The sequence below is a fragment of the Daucus carota genome, chromosome 9 (assembly GCF_001625215.2).
Source record: "Daucus carota subsp. sativus chromosome 9, DH1 v3.0, whole genome shotgun sequence".
NCBI lineage: Eukaryota > Viridiplantae > Streptophyta > Magnoliopsida > Apiales > Apiaceae > Daucus > Daucus carota.
Window position 1 is genome coordinate 4,442,081 of NC_030389.2, and position 22,548 is coordinate 4,464,628.

Genomic DNA, 22,548 nt, shown 5'->3' on the forward strand with positions numbered 1-22,548 from the left:
AACATTGTTAATGCACTTAAAATACCGAAGGTAATTTTTTTAAGGAGATTATGTTCTTTCTTTTTAACTTTTTTTGATGAAATAAAGAAGTTGAATGATGTTTTACGCGAAAGAAGGGTGATTCTATCTCACTAAGCAAAAAGTGGCGGGAAAAGTCTCCTTATTAAAAGTGCGAAACTCTAGGTGTGGGGCTATCATTTTAACTAAACATTACCTTCTTATTTTGTGAGGCATAAGGCTGCTTAGGCCGTGAGGAGTACAAGAACAAATATGTGCCAGCTTTGTCACAACCAGATTATATCACATAAGTGTTACATCTTCCGGGAAGGACATATAACAAGGTTAAAATTATTGGAACAACCATTTGAAGAAGAAGAAGGTTAAAATTATGTATTATATGATTCAATTTTAAATTTAATAAAGAATAAGCCTTTAATTGAGACCCAAATTTGGTAAATTTGACCAAAAAATTTAAAATAGACCAAAATATAATTAAATGGAGAGAGTAAATCATATATAATAAGATGTACCTCTTAAAATTTCTACCTCATAATTTATTTGTATCTTCAAACACAGTAACATATTGTTAGTCAATACTAACTTTAAAATATAAGAATTTAAGTTTTAAATAAGAATATTAATATAATAAAGAGCTATTATATTTCTTTTCTCTTAGTCAAAATTAATCTACGAGTGTTTGTGCACTTTGATACTTTATATAGAATAGGTATTTATAAAGTAAAATGTTTGCAAGTTGTTTGAATCCGCACCTAATTAATCTAATTGGACAGTCTTACATATTTTATTATTAAAATAATATAACATATACATTTTTTTTGCAACTCAGGCCCTACCCAACTGCTTTTAATTACCTAGGACATTGATAACTTATTTCTCCTAACAAATTAATTTATGGAGCCGTCCTCTCCCAATCTCTCCTCAACTCATCCACACCGGCCCAGCCCATCTTTTCAACTGCTTAAAATTTCCTAGTTTGTTAGTTACTTATTTCTCCTCAGAGAAAATCCTAATACTGGTACCCATCCTCTCCGATCTCTTCTCATGAGTTCCATCTCAATTTGCACCCCGAGCCCACATTATAAACTAGTTATAATTGCTCGGCCCAGCCCATATTGTCAACTACTTATAATCTCCTAGTATATTAGGCCTTGGCCCAAGAAAAAACCCTAATCCAGGTGGTTGTTATCTCATATCTTTACATATCTATATAATCCTAATCTATATCTATATCTATATCTATCTATATCTATATAATCCTAATTTGTGAATACAAACAAATTGGAAAATTACTTTTTTGTCCTTCTTCATTTTTTCTCTTAGTACTACACGGGGTGTTTTCAGTAAATTCAACCTGCTCTTGGACTACCCAGTTCTATCCGGGTTCCGACCCGGAAGCATTTACAGTATTCTTCTTTCACGCAGCTTCAAAAATCCGAACACAAAACGGGTGACCCATCATTCCCTCGAGAACAAACTGCAGTTGCAACGACCCATAGTTTTGAAATGGTTTTGCCGTTAGTGACAACCCACGATTTCATCTACAGTTTCTCCAACTATTTCAATTTTCCGTGCTCCTCTAACGACGGAAACAGGACGGTGAAGCCTTCCACTCATTGCGATCTCCGCTCCAAGTAGTAGCCATGGACAGTGGTTAGTCTCCGTCTTCTCTATTTTGTTTCAGAAATTGAAGTTTGTGGTTATATAGTCGTGTTTTGATGATGCGTTCTATCCGTTTGTTGGGATATATTTACGAACAGGTCGTAAGCGCATACCTCTAGGTGTTGTTTCTCCTTCGGCTGTTAGAAATGGTGAGCATAAATAAATTTTAGACTCTGTCATATCGATACAGACCATTGACCTTTACATTTTTGGGTGTTGTTAGCGCAACGGAGGCGACCTTCACATGATGTGCAGACATCTGGTAATGTGCCATCTGCGAATCGTGAGAATTTGGAACCGAATAGAGCATCTGCATCTCTGCCAGAATCAAGTTTTCAGAGTCCAGCACGTAATGATAATTTTGTCCAACAGCCATCACACTCCACCCTGGGTTCGTGTACAGGTATTATTCTGACATTCTCATCCTTATTTTGATAAATCCATTTTGTTCAGGACAACAATAGATATTAGACAAAGATGGTTACATAGAAAACAATTAGGTGTTTTATTAGTTCTATAATGTATGAGGCCAAATTTTTTTTTTCCTGTTCATACTACGTCTTTAAATGTCTTTAATGCACAATTAAAATATATTCTTATAAGTTATAAAATTTGATCCTTATTTTGATAAATCCATTTTGTTCAGGACAACAATAGATATTAGACAAAGATGGTTACATAGAAAACAATTAGGTGTTTTATTAGTTCTATAATGTATGAGGCCAATTTTTTTTTTTCATGTTCATACTACGCCTTAAAATGTCTTTAATGCACAATTAAAATATATTCATATAAGTTATAAATTTTGAAACAAATGAATGGTGTCCTGTGTCAGGTTGTTAAATCCTAAATTATAAGTTGGAGGTCTCTTTAACTCGGAACTTACTCCTTATTCCAGTAGTAGTTGATTGGTGAATGCTTCACATTCAAAGTTCCTGGACCAGATTAAACTGCAAAACAAACTTATAGATAGCAATTAGCAAGGCATGTCTCTGTAAACTCAAAAAACCTGTTAATAAACTGTATTATTATGCAGGATTCAGTTAAGCCACATGAAGAACTCCAGCATGGGAGAAAAAACTGATTATCATCTAATTTGCAAAGGCATGTGTAGAATATAGTTTAAATATTTGTGACACTTTGACCTAGCTAAAGATAAACCATGGAAGCGTATTGTGGCATTACTATATAATGTGAACTGGTAGCTCTTATTTCACTTCTCATCATTAGTCATCAGAAATGAAAACAACAATTTGTGTTGACTATACTAAAAGGAAAACATGAAACTGCAGCTTTCTGGATGAACTAATTTTGTAGGACTGTATCAACATAACAGGTTTTCAAGACAGGCTCGGGGCTCAAAGTCCAACCAGAATTACACAGAAGGGATTCATAGGTTCAAGCCAGGCATCGGGTATTTTTAGATCACGTGTTCTTATTTTCTGATGCATTGTTTAATATAATCATGACTTTTTAATTTAGTCAGCTCAAAGTTATACCCGGGTTATACCCGGAGATAGTTTGAATTTGACAGCAAACCACCCACGATTCTAGCTTGCATTAACTGTTTTCCATGTATAGCGCTTCTTCTTCTTCTTCAATTCAAATTTTAAAGAGGGTCTCAGGAGGTGCTTACCATCGGGTTGGTGTTCTTCAATGGGTTTTATTACATCCTATTCAATTGTTTTACTCTGATTATGCTATCACAGTGGATCTAATTTGATTCCTTTTCTTTGCAGGTTAGTATTGTGGATTCACGATTTTGAGTAAGGTAACTTTTTGGGTAATTCATCTATTTTCCTCCTTCAATTTCAAATTTCAGTAGAGCACTGATATTGCTTTCTTCTTCTGGCCTCTGAATTTACATCTCTTCAACGATGGATAATGGTCAATTTGCTACTTCACTCTGATGTTTCATGATGTGACAGGATTGGTGCGTTTTGGTCGTAATCTCCTCTCCCACTGCTTTCGTTTTATACATCTGTCTAATTAATTAATATACATCTGCATCATTCTCTTTCCTTTGCAATGACAGTAATTCAAGATTCCTTTGTAAATTATTTGTATTTTCTTTATATTCATAATCGTGGACAAATTTCTATTTAGATATGCTATTTATATTGCAGTTTGTAATCCTGATTTTGTTATAGGTCAAGACTTTGTTCCTAATAATGTGATTGCATCTGACTTGGGTAAAAACTATGTGCTGCTGTCAACTTTAAAGCGTATAGGACAAAACCATGGTATTAACTAATCACTGGGTATCTTTCATTCTTTATGCCTCTGCTGCTTTTTTACCCAAGTCTATTTATTTATATCTTCATTATATCTTGCTGTACATGAAGCTCCTGGACAAGAAACACAGTCAACCAGCTTCATGTGTTTTTACTGGGGAATGTTAACTTTTAATTAGGTTTACTATATGTCAAAAAAATTATTTACCTTTGAATAATCTACATTTAATATTTATCATTGTTAATTTACTTGCAGTTGATGCGTTTTGGTAGGGACCTGCAATTAGACTTTGTTGCAGGGACAAAATATCAATTTGAGAAATGTCAAATATATAATAAGCAAAACATGTACAAATTCTAGCTCTCCATTTCAATCTAACAGTGAGCTTCAAGACAATGATGCTAGACCAAGATCAAGCTCAGGTACAATCTCTAAAGAGTCTTTTAGGTGTTTTAGACTATGTAGAAGATAGCCTGCAATAAATATGTTTATATGTTTATGGTCGCGCTCTTATAATATGATTCGATTGTGAAACTTTTATAGGATGGGAGTAAGTGTAAGAAATATTTTCTTTAAAGTTTACCTCAGCCATTCATAAAAAATGCAGGATGTGGAACTGGAATTACTTATAACACTCTTTTACAAATGTCGAGACGGTGTGCTTACAAAGGTATCAGGTTTGCTTAACATTAGACCCTGCTGCAGATTTATATACTTCCATTTTGCGGATTTTTATACCTCTAATACTGTATCTCCGTTGCTTAGCATTTGAATTTTAACACGATAGGTTAATTATAGAGGGAACTCGCATCAATCCTTAACTATTTTTATTTATTTTCAATATCAGCAAGCAGGATTAATCTTTGCAGAGGCATTTAAGCAATTGCAAACACTGGTATATATTTATTGAATCATCTGAATCAATTATAGATGCAGGTTTGTGTCTCGATTATTCCTTTTTCGTATACTATTTTCCACTATGTTACATGTTTTTCTTTATATATGTATAATGAGATAAATTTATGTCTTTGTGAATTAATTTTTTATTTTTTAAACACCAGAGGATGGATTCGACAAGAAAACTCAGAGTATTCCTGGTATAACAATAGGATGAATCTTAAAGTGATAGCTTCCCCAAACAGACTTCAATTTGTAATCATTAGGTATACTACATCAAAGTCTATTGTTTTAAAATTATAAAGAGAAATGAGGGAGAAGGAAAACATTTCCTGAAAAAAAAAAAAAAAAATTACTTTTGTAGGATAGACTTTTCAGGTTATTCACTATATACGACTGGCATATATTAGTAAAAAATAGTTCTCAGAATTTTTTTAGCTTAGTTTATTAAAAATTGTTTTTTAGCAGGTTTTAGCTACTTGAGTCCGCTTACAAGACTTCTCCAGCAAAGATCAGTTGGTAGCAGCAATGTCAATTGTTTCCCGCTACCAGCATCTAGGATAAATCGGAATGATAGTGGTTGCAAGGTGACACCTGATAGGCATCCCATGAATTCCTTAAATCGGAATGATAGTGGTTACATGGAAAGGAATTGATTTTGTTAGTACTCTTAATGTGTTCATGTGAAGGCTTGCAATGTTCTCTTGCAAAGATTTCAGTTTGAAATTCAAAATTTAAAGAATCGAAGTCCTAATCATCTTCTTTGTAGGTATGTATTCAGTTTTTTCTCCATTTTCATATAATTTCTTCTCCATTCTTATTTGTTTAATTGTGCAAGGATCCACGGGTTCCTGATTACAAGCACACCCGATATGTATCAAATCACAGATATAATGTTTTTGGTACATATTCCGAATGAAAAGTTGGTGGGTGATACAGTTCGGGTTGCAAGTTCTTATCATGTTCAGTGCTTTTGATTGTATTATATTATGTACGCTGATTTCTCTAATCCAACTCGAATACTTCTTTTAATTTTGTAGCTATCAAGAGACCTGCGATATCTAACCAGATTTCACTATCTTCAAAACATGGTACACATTTAATCTTGAGATAGTAATCTCAGCCAGAATATGGATAATCATAATTTGGTCATAATTGTAATGGGATTCCAGAAAAGTTATGATTTTCATTCTTTAACTTTTGATACTTTCATATCATCGTATTAGTAATCAAAGTGGAATTGTTTAAGACATTAGTCTGTTATTCAATTCTGTCTCATGATCATCTGTAGAATATTGGTTAAATGCTCGATTTAGATTAAAATATGACAACTTTAATGCATCATATCTGAGTCTTATTTTTTATCGAAGTCAAATATGTCTGAATGTTGCAGAGAAAACAGTTTCAGGATAAGGAAGATCAGATTTGGAAGGATCAGGTTATGAACTTCATTTTTTGGCTTAAACAAATTCTTACATCTTATGGACTGTTTTCGAATTTGATTGAACTGGTTTTTGTTTGTGATAGGACGTTGCCGTGGGAGAACTGCTCTAGGTGGCAAAGATTTAATTTTGTCAGGAACTCCGACAACCGTGAAGCAGGTTGTTTACTGTAAAGTTTAAATTCGACTTAATTAGGTGCTTAATATTGATTATTAATGATCTTTTATTGATATCTTGATGTCTAATATCTGGTTACGTATTTATTCATACATAAGCTCATGAGAATGGTCATTATTAGTTTACATTCATCTTAGTTCTGCCCTTGCGATGTCTTTTTCCTTCTTTCCAGTTTACAGTATGCGTCTTACATTATTTGGTACAGCTATTATCATATTGTCCTGTTTTTATGCCAAGAACCATGAATTTGAGTGTATATATCAAATTATTCTGGTAACATTTTGCCTTATTTTCTAATACAAATTACAACGCAAAGTTATTCTGCACTCTGGACAGAACTTGGGATCAACTTGCGCATGATGCACCTTTCTATGCAATCTGTTGTAAAACCTTTGAGCCAGTAAACTTCTACCCACAATTTTTTTCAATTTGGTATTTTGTTGTGGTACTACTTTTAAATTACTTTTTTGTCATACTTTCATCTACAGACTAGAAGAACACTTTTAGGTAAGATGGGTGAAGAACCCAACATGGTTAGTGTTATTGGGGCAAATTTATCTGCAGATTTTGTTGCGAGAACTCTTACTACAGGTCCACTGGATGTTGCAAAGACCAGAAGGCAAATAGAGGTTTGTTTTTGGACTAAGTATATGGGGTTAAGGTTTTGTATCACTGTATCGTAAAACATTTTCACCATGTTCTTTGGGGTTAAACTTTCAGTTAATGATACATATTTGGGTGATCTATTACACAATCATAAAAAATATGCAAACGATTATATTAATATAAAATCTATAGTTTTCAGGAAAAAAAATTAAGCAGATTTAATCTATATTAGTTATGTATTCTATTGATCGGTAAAGTTAAAATATAATTATTGTTAAGGTCTGGTGGTTAGTAGTAATTATATTTTGTTTGTAAGGTTGAACCATATATCTTTTCTGTCTGAAACTTCTTTGTGCAATCTGTCTGGAGCTGTACCATGAGGATGCAAATTGTTTGTTTTGCTTATTGACTTTATCAATCTTTGTGAATGCAATATACTCAAAGAAGTTGATAGGTGGTTGCTGAGGAAACTGGTTCACCAGGGATGGAGATGATTAGCAGCTAGGGATTCAAATTTTTTGAATACATGAAGTTGGTGGGCAAAAGTTGCAAAGTGCATGTGGGAGTTGTTCTGAAGTGTCCAAAGCAGGTTGATCAAGAATAACAATAGTAAAGCCGGTCTTTAGTGAAAGTTGTGAGAATTGTCTTTGTTTCTTTGCTCTGGTAGTATGCTCTAAGAAGCAGGTGCTCTGGTCTTTTAACGTAGATTAAAGTGTACTTTCATATTGGGGTTAAATTTAATCTAAGGTGATTACATGACAAAAAATTCTCCGTGGCAAGTCAGGGAATGAAAATATGTATACTTTCCAACTAAAGTGAATATTTTGCATTACACTATATGCAATATGCAGTATAGGAATTTATGTGGCAGCAGTTGTACTTGATTTATCTTTGATTTTTTTTTATATCATACTTTCTCATATTATAAGACTTTGTTATAAAAATATTTAATTATATAGTTATTATAACATTATAGTCTTTGAAAAGTGTTAATAATTTTATAATCAAAATTAATTATATTTTTCAGGAAAACTTTTTCTTAGACTAAATTTATTCTTCAAAATAATTTAAAAACATTTGTTTTATAAATATAGATAGGCGTGTTTTTTTCAATAAATTTTAGAGAAAAGCAAGTAATTAAAAATTATATTTCCTTAAACCAACCAAGATTAAAGTGTCTCACTTATTTTCTTCACAATATCATTCAAAATAATACCTTGCTCTGCAAAAAAATATCTTAAAATTTCAGAGACACCGTGTAACTAAAGTCACTGGATTATATTATGGTAAATATCAAATATTCGACTTCTATTTTTATCATCTTAAGCATATATAAATACTGAAGCATATGGTCGTTGAGGTGCGCTCTTCATTTTCCGCAATTTTTATGAATTTTTAATGTCTAATAAGTCGATTGTGCTACAACATTAATCTTGGTTAAGATTATTAGTTTTATCGCGCACATGTTTGATGATCGATATATTTATATTAATTTAACAATGACTATTATACAATTTTTTTGAAATTTCCAACAGGTCTTTAAAAAAAATGTTATTGAAATATAAAAAATTATTTGATATTGATAAAAATCGAATCTAAATTTATGCATATTAATATTTAAATATAAGTATATATAATGTGTTCAACACACCGTGTTCCACTTTGACATAATTCTAGAACTTACTCGGAAAACATCAAATATTAAAAAAGATGGAGAATTATATATAATGATTTAAATATTATTCATGGTTTTTAATTAATAATTAAAATTTGATAGTAGATAACGTTTTTCCACATAGTTATATATTCAAGTTAAATATTATTTGTTAATATAAATGTTAATTGACGATAAACTTAAAATAAAATAGTAAAAAAATACAAATATTGCGTTAATCATAATAAAATGATGTTAAAATTAATTAGAAAAACATAATAAAAGTACAGTGTGCTAAGCACGGGCACTATGATTTAAGCTTATAAACTTACAGATTTTATGAACTACTGCTGTCACGAGGAGAAGTATTATTTCCTTCATCTGTCTTGGAGCGTATTCTCCAATGTTCAGGGACTGGTTTCGTGCAGTTCATTAAACTCAAGTTTTGTTCAAAATTTAGACTTTTTGATATTCAGTTCCATCCAATGAATTAAACTTAACTTCGTTAAATTCCAAATTACTTAAAGAGATTAGTATTATATTGTGGGTCACAGAATAACAACTGTGATTCGTAACACTATGAGAACCTATTATATTTTTATTAGTCGATGTTATAATTAAATACACATTACAATTAATTATTTAAAATTAAAAATTCAAGCGTTACCCGTGTGCGAAGCACGGGCCAGATTGCTAGTCCATTCTAATCAGCCCAGCCCATATTGCCAAGTACTTATAAATACCTAGGAAATTAGTAGCTTATTTCTCCACCAAAAAACCCTAATCCAAGTAGCCGTCCTCTCCACATCTCAGATCTCTAATTATCAACTCATGAGTTCCATCTCAACTCGTATCTTGTCATATTGTTTAAGGTAAATGTTTGTACTCTTTATAATTATATGGTTCTAGCGTGCTTGGTAACCATTTGTTTGTCAGTGATTTTTCATTTTACTAGTTAGATATGATTTTGTGTATATTTCTTACTTAAATTCGTTATGTATTTAGACTATACATATATGATGAATTTGTTATGATCTTTTCTCTTGATATATATTTCACATAAGACCTTGATGTTTGTGATTTTTAATTTTAATATTTTGCATTATAAATTGATGAATTTTTTATGAAATAGGTGTTTGATTCTTGTGTATATATGAAAACAAATTAGGAAGTTAAAAAGTTTTTGTAAAGAATAAGTAGAATAATGTTTTTATGTTTCATTTTACAAAATCTAAAATGACAATAGTGCTCTCAAACTTCTTACTCGTAGGTCCATAATGCAGTTAAAACTAATTATATAACTGGATAAGGAGAATATGAATGTGTCATACAATGTAATTTATAGTTTTTCACTTATTTTTATTGTTCTTGAAATTTTGTTTTAGTACTTTTGGATATTTCACCTTCACATCTAATTATCCATGTGGCAACTTCATATTATACTAAAGCCCAATTACTTGATTGCAGCAACTCTCCTAGTATTCTTGATGATAAACAATGAAGAAAGTGCTCCAATATTGTCTCAAGGTATTGTCCATATATAATTTTTTTTTTATATTTTTGTTTAACATGAACTTTTAGTATAATAATCCAAACTGCAAAGTACTGTACACAAGGTAAATGTTGTGGAAACTATTGATTAGTTTGCCGCAATATAAACTGCATTAGTATACTATGCTGCACTTGTATAATATGTCAATAATTGGTCTGAAGTCAAATGAAAAGGAAAAACAATCACATTTAATTTTTCAAAAAATTTAATTCAATGATTTGGAATGTGGTCTCCGTGACTCTAATTTAATAATTATCTTCGTTTGAACTTTATTCATTTTAATAGTTTGGATATTGGAATAAAATACTACGTGTACCCATTTAATTTAATATTCTCTTTTTTCTTTTAATATTTTTGTATTTGTTTGTAATATTCTTTTTGTATCATATAATATAAATTTAATAATATATATTATTATTTAGTTAGTCATATTAATCCACTTCTTTTGTTTTTATGTATTTGTGTACAGATTATTGTACACAAAGGCTCTGCATAATGCTCCCAGGCCCAGCCAAATTTGTCGCTCGCTGCCTCTTCTTGATGCCTGTATTTGATATATTGTGTCAAGTATTCAGTCACTTGATAATATGTTCCCTCTGCCGTTTTCACGAAATTGAAACCAACACCGAAGATTTACTTCATGCAAAGTCCCTTGCTGCACGAATATTTCTCTACAGTGTTGGGGCACAGGGCCATGTTGAAAACGTGCTAGCAAAGATACTTGAAGTGTTCAATGTAAAGCTAGAAGATATTAGAGCTGCTAAACATGTAGATGATTTGGATTCAGAAGACGCAATTGTTCAGCAATATATATATTTGTAATTTGGTAGAATCTGAGTCATACAAGAGTGCTCGGAAACTGCTGAAACATTTCTCTTTATGCCACTTTGTAGAGTGTTATATGTCTAAATTGCTGGAAGGCCAGAGACATAAAGCCAGAAAAAAAGTTATGATCTAAAAGATAGATTTTTAGAAATCTATAAGGGGGCAAGAAAAAGTGATTTGATGTATTGCATTGCGCTATATGTTATAAACCGTTCCATTTTTCACACCTACTAGCTTCTTGTTGGTTGTATTAAGTTTTGACTGCCTTTGCAGATCATTAAAGTATTTCGCAAAAATGGGATTGTCGGATATTGGCGAGGAGAGAACGAAAAATGATAAGCAACATCTTGTATATCCTGCTGGCATTCATCAACGAATCTAATTTTTATCTACCAGAGGTTACACATAATTGTATATAAACCTTTAGCTAAACTACTTGAAAGCCGAATCTGAAAAAACATGATCCAACTGTACAAGTAGTTACTTCTTGTTACTTTGCCTATACTGTGCTATATGTAGACATTAACTCCTATTTTTTCTACTAAAAACTTCAATGGAAGGCTAATTTAGCCGTGGATGCTCGTTACTTTGAGAAAGTTGAAGCGCAGCATGATCGCTACTCCCCTGAAGGTTTTGACAATGTGAAAGGTATGCTGAAATGGTTTTGTTCTATTACTTTATCCAAATTACAACATATACTCCTCAGGAAAAGCATGGTTGTGTTAGAATATATTGTAGTAGTAAAAACTATTGCCTAATTGATTAATTTGGTGATACTGATCCTTTGTCGAAAGATGAACACCGCCTATCCCTCCTGCAAATGTTAGAGAAAAAGTCTGGTGGTTCCATAAGAAACCAAAAGAACAGTGGACCCCTCAAGAGGACCTTGTTTTCTCTTCCCACATTCAAAAATATGGTGCAGGCAATTCACTACAAGAAAAGCGGCCATTTCCGACCGCCAAAATCGGTCGGAAATAAGCAAAATCGGTCGGTTTTGAGGTCATTTCCGACCACCGACCGACCGACCACGTCGGTCCCTTTAAACCGAGTCGAAAATGACGTATCGGTCCGAAATGAGTTATAAAACCGACCGATTTTGTCGGTCGGAAATGTGTTACCATGTCCATATACACGTGGATTGTATCAGATAAATCTGGCCCACCGTTGACGTGTCATACACGTGGATTGTCTCAAAACCGACCAATGACGGTCGGAATTGTGTTGGTCGGTAAAGAAGTTCAGGGCTCAGCTGTGGGGCCCAATTGTAAAAACGTCCACATTGTGGTCGGAAATGATTCGGTCGGAAATGCCTTTTCAGGGTCCATTGGATGAGCTTCTGGGCTAAAACCGACCACCCAGTGGTCGGAAATAAGTTGGTCGGAAATGGCTTTCAGGGTCCATTGGGGGAGCTTCTGGGCTAAAACCGACCACCAAAATTGCATACATCTGGTCGGAAATGAGTTGGTCGTTTTTCTGGGTTTTAGGATATGAATTTGGTCGGAAATGTATACATCTGGTCGGTTTTCTGGGTTTTTTTTACCATTCCTGGTTGGAAATGAGCAAATTTGGTCGGTTTTCTGGAGATGAAATTTCAGAAAAATGCAGTATTTATATTGTAAACTATACCATATCCCTGTTATTCTACCAACCAACAATGCACATACAATATCCAATTTCAAAATCAAAATCAAGAATCATATCCATCAAAATTCAGTACGACATAATTTAAAAGCCAACAAGCATTCATATATTTAAACAAGAACAGTTATAAAATTCAGTACGACATAAATGTTACAGCTGAACAATCAGCCAAAAGCCAACAATCATATACGTTATAGCTGAACAATCAAAAGCCAAAAGCAATATTTTAACAAAATCAGCATCCCTACCAATAATGCATCTAACTAGGTAGCTTCATTTCAATCTTCCTCATCGCCATCACCATCATCATCCCCATCAATGTCATTCTCCGAACTCTCACCACCGGTGACATCCTGAGTTGCCTCCGCAATTGCCTGCAATAATTAGAAAATTTATATGCCATCACCATATCTCTAAAAAAATAAATCTATCTCTAAAATAATATTTTCTTAGAACATCTGATCTCAATATTTCTAAATAATTCAAGTGCCAATATCTGTAACGAGGAAAAAAGAAGACATGGCTCTACTTTTGTTTAGCCGTCGGCCAGTTGCCGTTTTTGGATAGTCTTCTAAACAGGCATGAAGTAAAATTTAAGAGCATAAGTAATTTGACCCCACTTGTATTTTTAATCTGTGTTATACATGTTGTATAAAATTTTAAACTTTCAGACTCAAATATAAATGAGCTAAAGCCACTCAACCAAATTACTTATGACCAAGTTGCTTCTATTAGTAAAGCCTATAATTCTAAGTTTAAACGCTCCTAAACAGTGACTGTGCAACACACATTGAAAACAGGGTCTGCCATATTTAGAAAAATTGACTATCAAATTATCATATTAAGTTCCACGCCTTTGTTATTAGGAATCAGATGGTAGCTGCACAGACAAACATAGCAAAAAAAAAAAAAGAAGACTAATAACCTGTCCATATACAAATAAGCTTAGTGCTTTTGTACTTGCTTCATCGTATTCATCTTGAGTCATCAGCCCCCTTTTCACTATCTGAAATAAAGCTCATCAGTTCTTTGCAGCAAAGTAAAAAAGAAAAAAGTTAAAATTAATAAACATGTGCTGATCTGCATATCCCAAATTATAACAGAATTTGCATTCATATTAGCCTTCTGACTTGTGTGAAATGTCGGCTAGTTGGTGGTGTATTCTTTTACATAAGTACGTCCCAAAAAACACAACATATTAAGATCTAATGAAGACCAAAGATATCACCATAAAGAAACTCGCATTTGGAACTCTAAATGCACTTAAAATTCCAAATATGTAGCCCTGCACGAGAGCAAATAATTTGGCATCTGAAGAGTTTTTACTGGTGTTGTAGAAAGCACAAGTGGTCCTAAAGGACTAGTCCTTCTAGCACTTTAGCAATTAAGTGGATACCTCTTTGAGCACTAAATTACCTGCTTCATATAAACTGAAGCTCTTAATGGTCCACCCCACCACCATTTAGTATATTGATTTTTGCATATCAGTTACGAACACATGGATATAACACGCATAAAAAAATTATATAACTTCTTGAACAAAACTTTGCTTTTTTCGTTTGTTTTCTTACCTAAAATTCTAATACCAAGTGCAATATGTATTTCTTATTATTAGCAGAGACATAAAGAGTGAAGAATATATAATTAACATTAACTAGTAGAAACTAAAAAGATACAGAAATAAAATATCACAAAGTGTTACAAAATAAGACCTCATATGGAGTTACGGGCACATCATGATCTGCAGCCTTAGTTGTCGGAGTAAGTATGTTTGCTGGTAATCTTTGGCTTTTTACCAAGTCTGTTATACATATTAATGTATACCATTAAACTTTAAAACAATAGTTCTGGATCCTATTATAAGTTAATAAGCAAAACTAGACACCGAGTATGAAGCATACCATCTGGTAGTATATTTCCACAGTAATTCCTCACGCCGTTTTTGTATACCGTCCATAAGGATGTATCAGTACTTCCAGTCACATAACCTCTTACTACACATTATCAGCAATTTAGTGACTAATGTAAGAACTAATAACTGTTGACAACTTAATTAAAACATACAAGAACTCACACTTTAGTGAAATTACACCCAAAAAAAAAAATAGATGTTAACACATTGATAATCAAATGCATATGACAAATACTTATGTGACTGCTTCAGGTATAGTAACAAGATCAATGATATAAACTTATCAGCGTAAATAGATAACTAATGAGTATCTCATGTCATTATGGATTCACTACAGTGAGCAAGTTGCTCAATCGAATTCATCATAGCTTTCCATTATACAGAAGCTTTGCCAGCTAATCTCACAAACATGTAGAAATACGCTTATCTAATTTTATTTCGGCAACATGGAATCTTGTGTTTATAAAAATTATATTTTTCTAGTAATAGGGATTCTCTTTCAGCAAACGAAGAAGCAATGGAGAAGGTACCTAAATTCAAAAGAAGGAGAGTAGAGGCAACCTTTTCCAGTTTAATGAGAACACTACTTCAACTTTACTGTATACTCTCAATGGTGTGGGAAGCTTTTCTATTGCTGTTTTTTATAAATGCACTCGAGAAGTTTTCAAAGGGATGAAATACAAGAGGCTGAAGGTCATAAGCTAGTGGTTCTATAATGGATGGATAAGGCTTTCGAAAGTTATGAAGGAGATGAGGAGCTGCCTATCATCACTGACATGGGCACATGGCTATTGTAAAATTGGTACAACAAGACTACCTTCGGCAAGGATATATACACTACAGATATATATATTTGTTGCGAATATCAAGTATAAAACTTTTGTGGTGCCTCTAGACCCGTGTATAAATATTGTCGTGTCAGCCATTAAGAATAAAAGTAGTGTCATGAATTTGATCAATCCATAGGAAACAAGCTTTAAAGTTTATTGGAGTGTGTTTTAGGGAGAGATTACTCATGTATATTGTATTTAATTTTAATAAAAATATATCTTAATTTTAGCTATATATATACATAAATTGTAACTTACTTGATTATTCACCAAGTTCTAGAAAATTGATTTAAGTTTTATCTTCTATATTTAATAGGTTTCACTATAACCTATATTTGACTTGATTCTCAAGAGATTGATAAAACCAAAAACTTTAGCAAGAAATGCTCATCATCAATTTGTGAGGAAAAGGAGACAGAATCAATTGTGATGGTATTGAGGATGTTAATACATGCTTGTGGAGTTCACACCCATTCGGATCGAGGACTAAACATTGTTAATGCACTTCAAATACTAAATATAATTTTTTAAGAAGATTATGTTCTTTTTTTTTTCAACTTTTTTTGCTGGAATAATGAAGTTGAATGCTGTTTTACGTCAAAGAAGGGTGATGTTACCTCGGTAAGCAAAAAGTGGGTGGAAAAATATCCTTATTAACTGTGTGAAACTCTAGGTGTGGGGCTATCATTTTGGAAAAACAATACCATCTTATTCTCAGAGACATAAGGCTGCTGGGGCCGGAAGGAATCCAAGAACAAATGTGTGCCGGCTTGGTCACAACCAGATAATATCTCATAGGGGTTGCATCTTTCAAGAAGGACATATAACAAGATTAAAATTCTTAGAACGTCCATTTGAAGAAGAAGAAGGTTAAACTTTTGTATTATATGATTCAATTCTAAACTTTTGTACATTTTTTTTGCAACTCAGGCCTACCCACCTTGTCAATTTCTTCTAATTACCTAGGACATTATTAACTTATTTCTCATAAGAAATTAATCTATGTAGACATCTTCTCCCAATCTCTCCTCATTTCATCGACAGCAGCCCAGCCCATCTTTTCAAATTATAATTACCTAGAACATTAGTTACTTATTTCATCCCGAGGAAACCATAATACTTGTACCCATCCTCTCCGATCTCTTCTCATGACTTCTATCTCAATTTGCACCGCCAAGCCCACATTATCAACTAGTTATAATTGCATGGCCCAGCCCATATTGTCAACTACTTATAATCACCTACGATATTACCCGTACCTTATTTCTCTATATAAAAAACCCTAATCGAGGCCCTAATCTAGGTAGTTGTTATCTCAAATCTTTGCGTATCCCTTTTCATGGGCCCAGCCCATCTTGCCAACTACTTATAAAAAACATAGGAGATTAGTAGCTTATTCCTCCAAGAAAACCCTAATCCAAGTAGCCGTCCTCTCCACATCTCAGATCTCTAATTATCTTCTAATGAGATCCATCTCAACTTGCATCTTATTATATTGTTTAAGGTAAATATTTGTACTTTTTATAATTTTATGGTCCTATCATGCTTGGTAACCATTTGTTTGTGGGTGATTTTTTATTTTTATTTTTATTGTTCTTGAAATTTGGTGTTAGTACTTTTGGATATTACACCTTCACATCTAATTATCAGTGTGGCAACCTCATATTATATTAAAGCCCAATTACTTGTTTGCAGAACTCTCCTAGTATTTTTGATGATAAACAATGAAGAAAGTGCTCCAATATTGTCTCAAGGTATTGACCATATATAATTTTTTTATATTTTTGTTTAACATAAACTTTTAGTATAATAATACAAAACAAACTGCAAAGTACTGTACACAATGTAAATTGTGGAAACTATTGATTAGTTTGCGGCAATATATATTATGCTCCACTTGTATAATATGTCAATAATTGGTCTGAAGTCAAATGAAAAGAAAAAACAATCACATTTAATTATCAAAAAATTTAATTCAATGATTTAGAATGTGGTCTCCGTGACTCAAATTTAATAATTATCTTCGTTTGAACTTTATTCATTTTAATAGTTTGGATAGTGGAATACAATTCTACGTGTACCAATTTAATTTAATATTCTCTTTTTTTTAATATTTTTGTATTTGTTTGTAATATTCTTTTTGTATCATATAATATAAATTTAATAATATATATTATTATTTAGTTAGTCATATTAATCCATTTCTTTTGTTTTTATGTATTTGTAAATTGAGGTAATATTATATATCAGCAAAAAATTGGTGTACAGATTATTGTTAAATAGTTTACATATTTAATACCATATGTTGGTAATTATATGATTTTACTTAGTCTAGAAACTTGAAATTAGTATCGATCAATTTTCAGTTCTGGTTTACTTAGTCTAGAAACTTGAAATTAGTATCTATCAATTTTCAGTTCTGGTCAGCCAGCTCTTGGTCAGGCTCTGCATAATGCTCCCAGGCCCAGCCAAATTTGTCGCTCGCTGCCTCTTCTTGATGCCTGTATTTGATATATTGTGTCAAGTATTCAGTCACTTGATAATATGTTCCCTCTGCCGTGTTCACGAAATTGAAACCAACACCGCCGCAGACTTACTTCATGCAAAGTCCCTTGCTGCACAAATATTTCTCTACAGTGTTGAGGCACAGGGCCATGTTGAAAACATCCTAGCAAAGATACTTGAAGTGTTCAATGTAAAGCTAGAAGATATTAGAGCTGCTAAACATGTAGATGATTTGGATTCAGAAGACGCAATTGTTCAGCAATATATATATTTGTAATTTGGTAGAATCTGAGTCATACAAGAGTGCTCGGAAACTGCTGAAACATTTCTCAGCTTTATGCCACTTTGTAGAGTGTTATATGTCTAAATTGCTGGAAGGCCAGAGACATAGAGCCAGAAAAATGTAGGCAGTTTCTATGGGAAAATCAACTTTGTGTGTCCTTGCACAACATTACATTCATCACTCAATGTCAAAAGAGGCATATTAAAAAAGTTATGATCTAAAATATAGATTTCCAGAAATCTGTCAAGGGGGCAAGAAAAGGTGATTTGATGTATTGCATTGGGCTATATGTTATAAACCGTTCCATTTTTCACACCTACTAGGTTTTTATTTTTGTAGTTAGATATGATTTTTTATATATTTATTATGTAAATTGGTCGTGTATTTAGACTATACATATATGATGAATTTGTTATTATCTTTTCTCTTGATATTCAAATAAGACTTTGATGTTAGTGATTTTTAATTTTAATATTTTGTATTATAAATTGATGAAATTTTTATGAAATAGGTGTTTAATTCTTGTGTATATATGAAAGTTAAAATGTTTTAAAAAGAATAAGTAGAATAATGTTTTTATGTTTCATTTTACAAAATCCAAAATGACATAGTGCTCTTAAACTTCTTACTTGTATGTCTATAATGCAGTTATAAAACTAATCATATAAGATAAGGAGACTATGAATGTGTCGTACAATGTAATTTATAGTTTTTCACTTATTTTTATTGTTCTTGAAATTTTGTTTTAGTACTTTTGGATATTTCACCTTCACATCTAATTATCCATGTGCCAATCTCATATTATACTAAAGCCCAATTACTTGTTTGCAGCAACTCTCCTAGTATTCTTGATGATAAACAATGAAGAAAGTGCTCCAATATTATCTCAAGGTATTGACCATATATAATTTTTTTTTTATATTTTTGTTTAACATGAACTTTTAGTATAATAATCCAAACTGCAAAGTACTGTACACAATGTAAATGTTGGGGAAACTATTGATTAGTTTGCCGCAATATAAACTGCATTAGTATACTATGCTGCACTTGTATAATATGTCAATAATTGGTCTGAAGTCAAATGAAAAGAAAAAACAATCACATTTAATTTTTCAAAAAATTTAATTCAATGATTTGGAATGTGGTCTCCGTGACTCTAATTTAATAATTATCTTCGTTTGAACTTTATTCATTTTAATAGTTTGGATATTGGAATACAATACTACGTGTACCAATTTAATTTAATATTCTCTTTTTTCTTCTTTTTGTATCATATAATATAAATTTAATAATATTTATTATTATTTAGTTAGTCATATTAATCCATTCCTTTTGTTTTTATGTATTTGTAAAATGAGGTAATATTATATATCAGCAAAAAATTGGTGTACAGATTATTGTTAAATAGTTAACATATGTAATACCATATGTTGGTAATTATATGATTTTACTTAGTCTAGAAACTTGAAATTAGTATCGATCAATTTTCAGGTCTTCTTGGTCAGGCTCTGCATAATGCTCCCAGGCCCAGCCAAATTTGTCGCTCGCTGCCTCTTCTTGATGCCTGTATTGGATATATTGTGTCAAGTATTCAGTCACTTGATAATATGTTCCCTCTGCCGTGTTCACGAAATTGAAACCAACACCGAAGATTTACTTCATGCAGAGTCCCTTGATGCACGAATATTTGTCTGCACGAATATTTCTCTACAGTGTTGGGGCACAGGGCCATGTTGAAAACGTGCTAGCAAAGATACTTGAAGTGTTCAATGTAAAGCTAGAAGATATTAGAGCTGCTAAACATGTAGATGATTTGGATTCAGCAGAAGCAATTGTTGAGCAATATATTTGTAATTTGGTAGAATCTGAGTCATACAAGAGTGCTCGGAAACTGCTGAAACATTTCTCTTTAATTATGCCACTTTGGAGAGTGTTATATGTCTAAATTGCTGGAAGGCCAGAGACATAAAGCCAGAAAAATGTTGGCAGTTTCTATGGGAAATTCAACTTTGTGTGTCCTTGCACAACATTACATTCATCACTCAATGTCAAAAGAGGCATATTAAAAAAGTTATGATCTAAAATATAGATTTCCAGAAATCTGTCAAGGGGGCAAGAAAAGGTGATTTGATGTATTGCATTGGGCTATATGTTATAAACCGTTCCATTTTTCACACCTACTAGGTTCTTGTGTTAAAATGAAACTACTAAAATGATAACTTCACATAAAACAAGATGAAAATATATATGTACAAGAGCCAATAAACTCCTTATGCATAATAAAAAGATTACAAGAGTTTATATAGAACTAAACAAACAAGGTGGTAGCGTGAAAACAACAACCACTTCCTATTATTTCTCCACTACTACACCTAACTGACTACTACTTCCACGTACTAATCCTATTGCTCCTAATACGCTGTGAACCAGGCTGACTTATTCAAATAAACAAAACATAACGTAAACATAAAATTTAGATTAAAATCCCCACATCTTGTTGGTTGTATTAAGTTTTGATTGCCTTTGCAGATCATTAAAGTATTTCGCAAAACTGGGATTGTCGGATGTTGGCGAGGAGAAAACGAAAAATGGTAAACAACTTCTTGTATATCCTGTTGGCATTCATCAATGAATCTAATTTTTATCTACTAGTGCTTACACATAATTGTATATAAACCTTTAGCTAAACTACTTGAAAGCGGAATCTGAAAAAACATGATCCAACTGTACAAGTAGTTACTTCTAGCTACTTTGCCTATACTGTGCTATATGTAGACATTAACTCCTACTTTTTCTACTAAAAAATTCAATGGAAGGCTAATTTAGCCCTGGATGCTCGTTACTTTGAGAAAGTTGTAGCGCGGCATGATCGCTACTCCCCTGAAGGTTTTGACAATGTAAAAGGTATGCTGAAATGGTTTTGTGTTTTGCATAAATGCATAACAGAAAAATCTTCTCATGCTAACTTTTGGAATTTGTTCAATTACTTTATCCAAATTACAACATATCACTACTAGAAATTCGTCAATAGACATCGGCTAAAAAGCGATGTCTTTTGAAAATACATGTCAGTTCCCATCCTCTCCCATCCTCTCCGATCTCTTCTCATGAGTTCCATCTCATTTTGCACCCCGAGCCCACATTACCAACTAGTTATAATTGCTCGGCCCAGCCCATATTGTCAACTACTTATAATCTGCTAGGATATTAGGCCTTGGCCGAAGATAAAACCCTAATCCAGGTGGTTGTTATCTCCATATCTTAACCTATCCATTCTAATCAGCCCAGCCCATATTGCCAAGTACTTATAAATACCTAGGAAATTAGTAGCTTATTTCTCCACCAAAAAACCCGAATCCAAGTAGCGGTCCTCTCCACATCTCAGATCTCTAATTATCAACTCATGAGTTCCATCTCAACTTGCATCTTGTCATATTGTTTAAGGTAAATGTTTGTACTCTTTATAATTATATGGTCCTAGCGTGCTTGGTAACCATTTGTTTGTCAGTGATTTTTCATTTTGCTAGTTAGATATGATTTTGTGTATATTTCTTACTTAAATTCGTTATGTATTTAGACTATACATATATGATGAATTTGTTATGATCTTTTCTCTTGATATATATTTCACATAAGACCTTGATGTTTGTGATTTTTAATTTTAATATTTTGCATTATAAATTGATGAATTTTTTATGAAATAGGTGTTTCATTCTTGTGTATATATGAAAACAAATTAGGAAGTTAAAAAGTTTTTGTAAAGAATAAGTAGAATAATGTTTTTCTGCTTCATTTTACAAAATCCAAAATGACAATATTGCTATGAAACTTCTTATTTGTATGTCTATAATGAAATTAAAACTAATCACATAAGTGAATAAGGAGACTATGAATGTGTTATATAATTTAATTTGTATTTTTTCCACTTATTCTTATTGTTTTTGAAATTTTGTGTTAGTACTTTTGGATATTACACCTTCACATCGTATTATCGATGTGGCAACCTTATATTATACAAAAGCCTAATTACTTGTTTGCAGAAAGTCTCCTCATATTTTTGATGATAAACAATGAAAAAGCTTAGTTCTAAAGTATTATTTATGGATATTACTCCCTACTTACTACTTATGTCATTTGAGTTAAATAACTAATTACTATTATTGATGTGATTTACTAGATTACCTGGATCGAGAATGTACATACCGAAAACAATAATGTTAGCACTATGTGTGAAGGCATACTACGTTCTCCTCTGGGATTTGGAGCCAAGAGATGGATTTCAATCTTATAGTTACATCGTCGACGTTCT

At 32.3% G+C, this 22,548-nt stretch overlaps 2 protein-coding genes and 1 long non-coding RNA gene across 7 annotated transcripts; 2 read left to right on the top strand and 1 right to left on the bottom strand.

Annotated features, from left to right (window-relative positions):
• The first annotated feature begins 1,371 nt into the window (after positions 1–1,371).
• Positions 1,372–11,286, top strand: LOC135146706 (uncharacterized). Of its 4 annotated transcripts, none has more exons than XM_064085541.1 (7): positions 1,372–1,671; positions 1,779–1,829; positions 1,904–2,083; positions 3,017–3,094; positions 3,197–3,322; positions 3,420–3,463; positions 10,713–11,286. In XM_064085541.1, the coding sequence occupies exons 1-5, from the start codon at positions 1,662–1,664 to the stop codon at positions 3,232–3,234; spliced, it is 357 nt and encodes a 118-aa protein (XP_063941611.1). In that variant the 5' UTR covers positions 1,372–1,661; the 3' UTR covers positions 3,235–3,322; positions 3,420–3,463; positions 10,713–11,286. The 4 variants fall into 4 exon arrangements, with proteins under 4 accessions (XP_063941611.1, XP_063941610.1, XP_063941612.1 ...); XM_064085540.1 differs by having other exon boundaries at positions 3,420–3,451; XM_064085542.1 differs by having other exon boundaries at positions 3,262–3,322.
• LOC108200561 (uncharacterized) lies at positions 4,210–7,197 on the top strand. Its single transcript, XM_064085543.1, has 8 exons — positions 4,210–4,337; positions 5,281–5,399; positions 5,502–5,581; positions 5,651–5,738; positions 5,853–5,903; positions 6,206–6,413; positions 6,768–6,831; positions 6,920–7,197. The coding sequence occupies exons 4-8, from the start codon at positions 5,685–5,687 to the stop codon at positions 6,936–6,938; spliced, it is 396 nt and encodes a 131-aa protein (XP_063941613.1). The 5' UTR covers positions 4,210–4,337; positions 5,281–5,399; positions 5,502–5,581; positions 5,651–5,684; the 3' UTR covers positions 6,939–7,197.
• A 1,470-nt stretch (positions 11,287–12,756) lies between the features above and the next one.
• Positions 12,757–15,101, bottom strand: LOC108202007 (uncharacterized). Of its 2 annotated transcripts, XR_010287716.1 has the most exons (5): positions 14,611–15,101; positions 14,422–14,510; positions 14,126–14,147; positions 13,635–13,715; positions 12,757–13,083 (listed from the first exon to the last, which is right to left on the bottom strand). It is a non-coding gene; the product is annotated as an uncharacterized LOC108202007 (long non-coding RNA). The 2 variants fall into 2 exon arrangements; XR_001802983.2 differs by lacking the exon at positions 14,126–14,147 and having other exon boundaries at positions 12,759–13,083; positions 14,611–15,098.
• Between the last annotated feature and the right edge of the window lie 7,447 nt (positions 15,102–22,548).

Excerpts from the sequence above, each read along its gene's own strand:
- LOC135146706 (XM_064085541.1), top strand. Across the intron at positions 1,830-1,903 it reads TCCTTCGGCTGTTAGAAATG|CGCAACGGAGGCGACCTTCA; the intron begins GTGAGCATAAAT and ends GGGTGTTGTTAG. Across the intron at positions 3,095-3,196 it reads AGGTTCAAGCCAGGCATCGG|ATAGTTTGAATTTGACAGCA; the intron begins GTATTTTTAGAT and ends TTATACCCGGAG.
- LOC108200561 (XM_064085543.1), top strand. The coding sequence starts at position 5,685 with ATGTATCAAATCACAGATATAATGTTTTTGGTACATATTCCGAATGAA. Across the intron at positions 5,739-5,852 it reads ATATTCCGAATGAAAAGTTG|CTATCAAGAGACCTGCGATA; the intron begins GTGGGTGATACA and ends TTAATTTTGTAG. Across the intron at positions 5,904-6,205 it reads TTCACTATCTTCAAAACATG|AGAAAACAGTTTCAGGATAA; the intron begins GTACACATTTAA and ends TGAATGTTGCAG.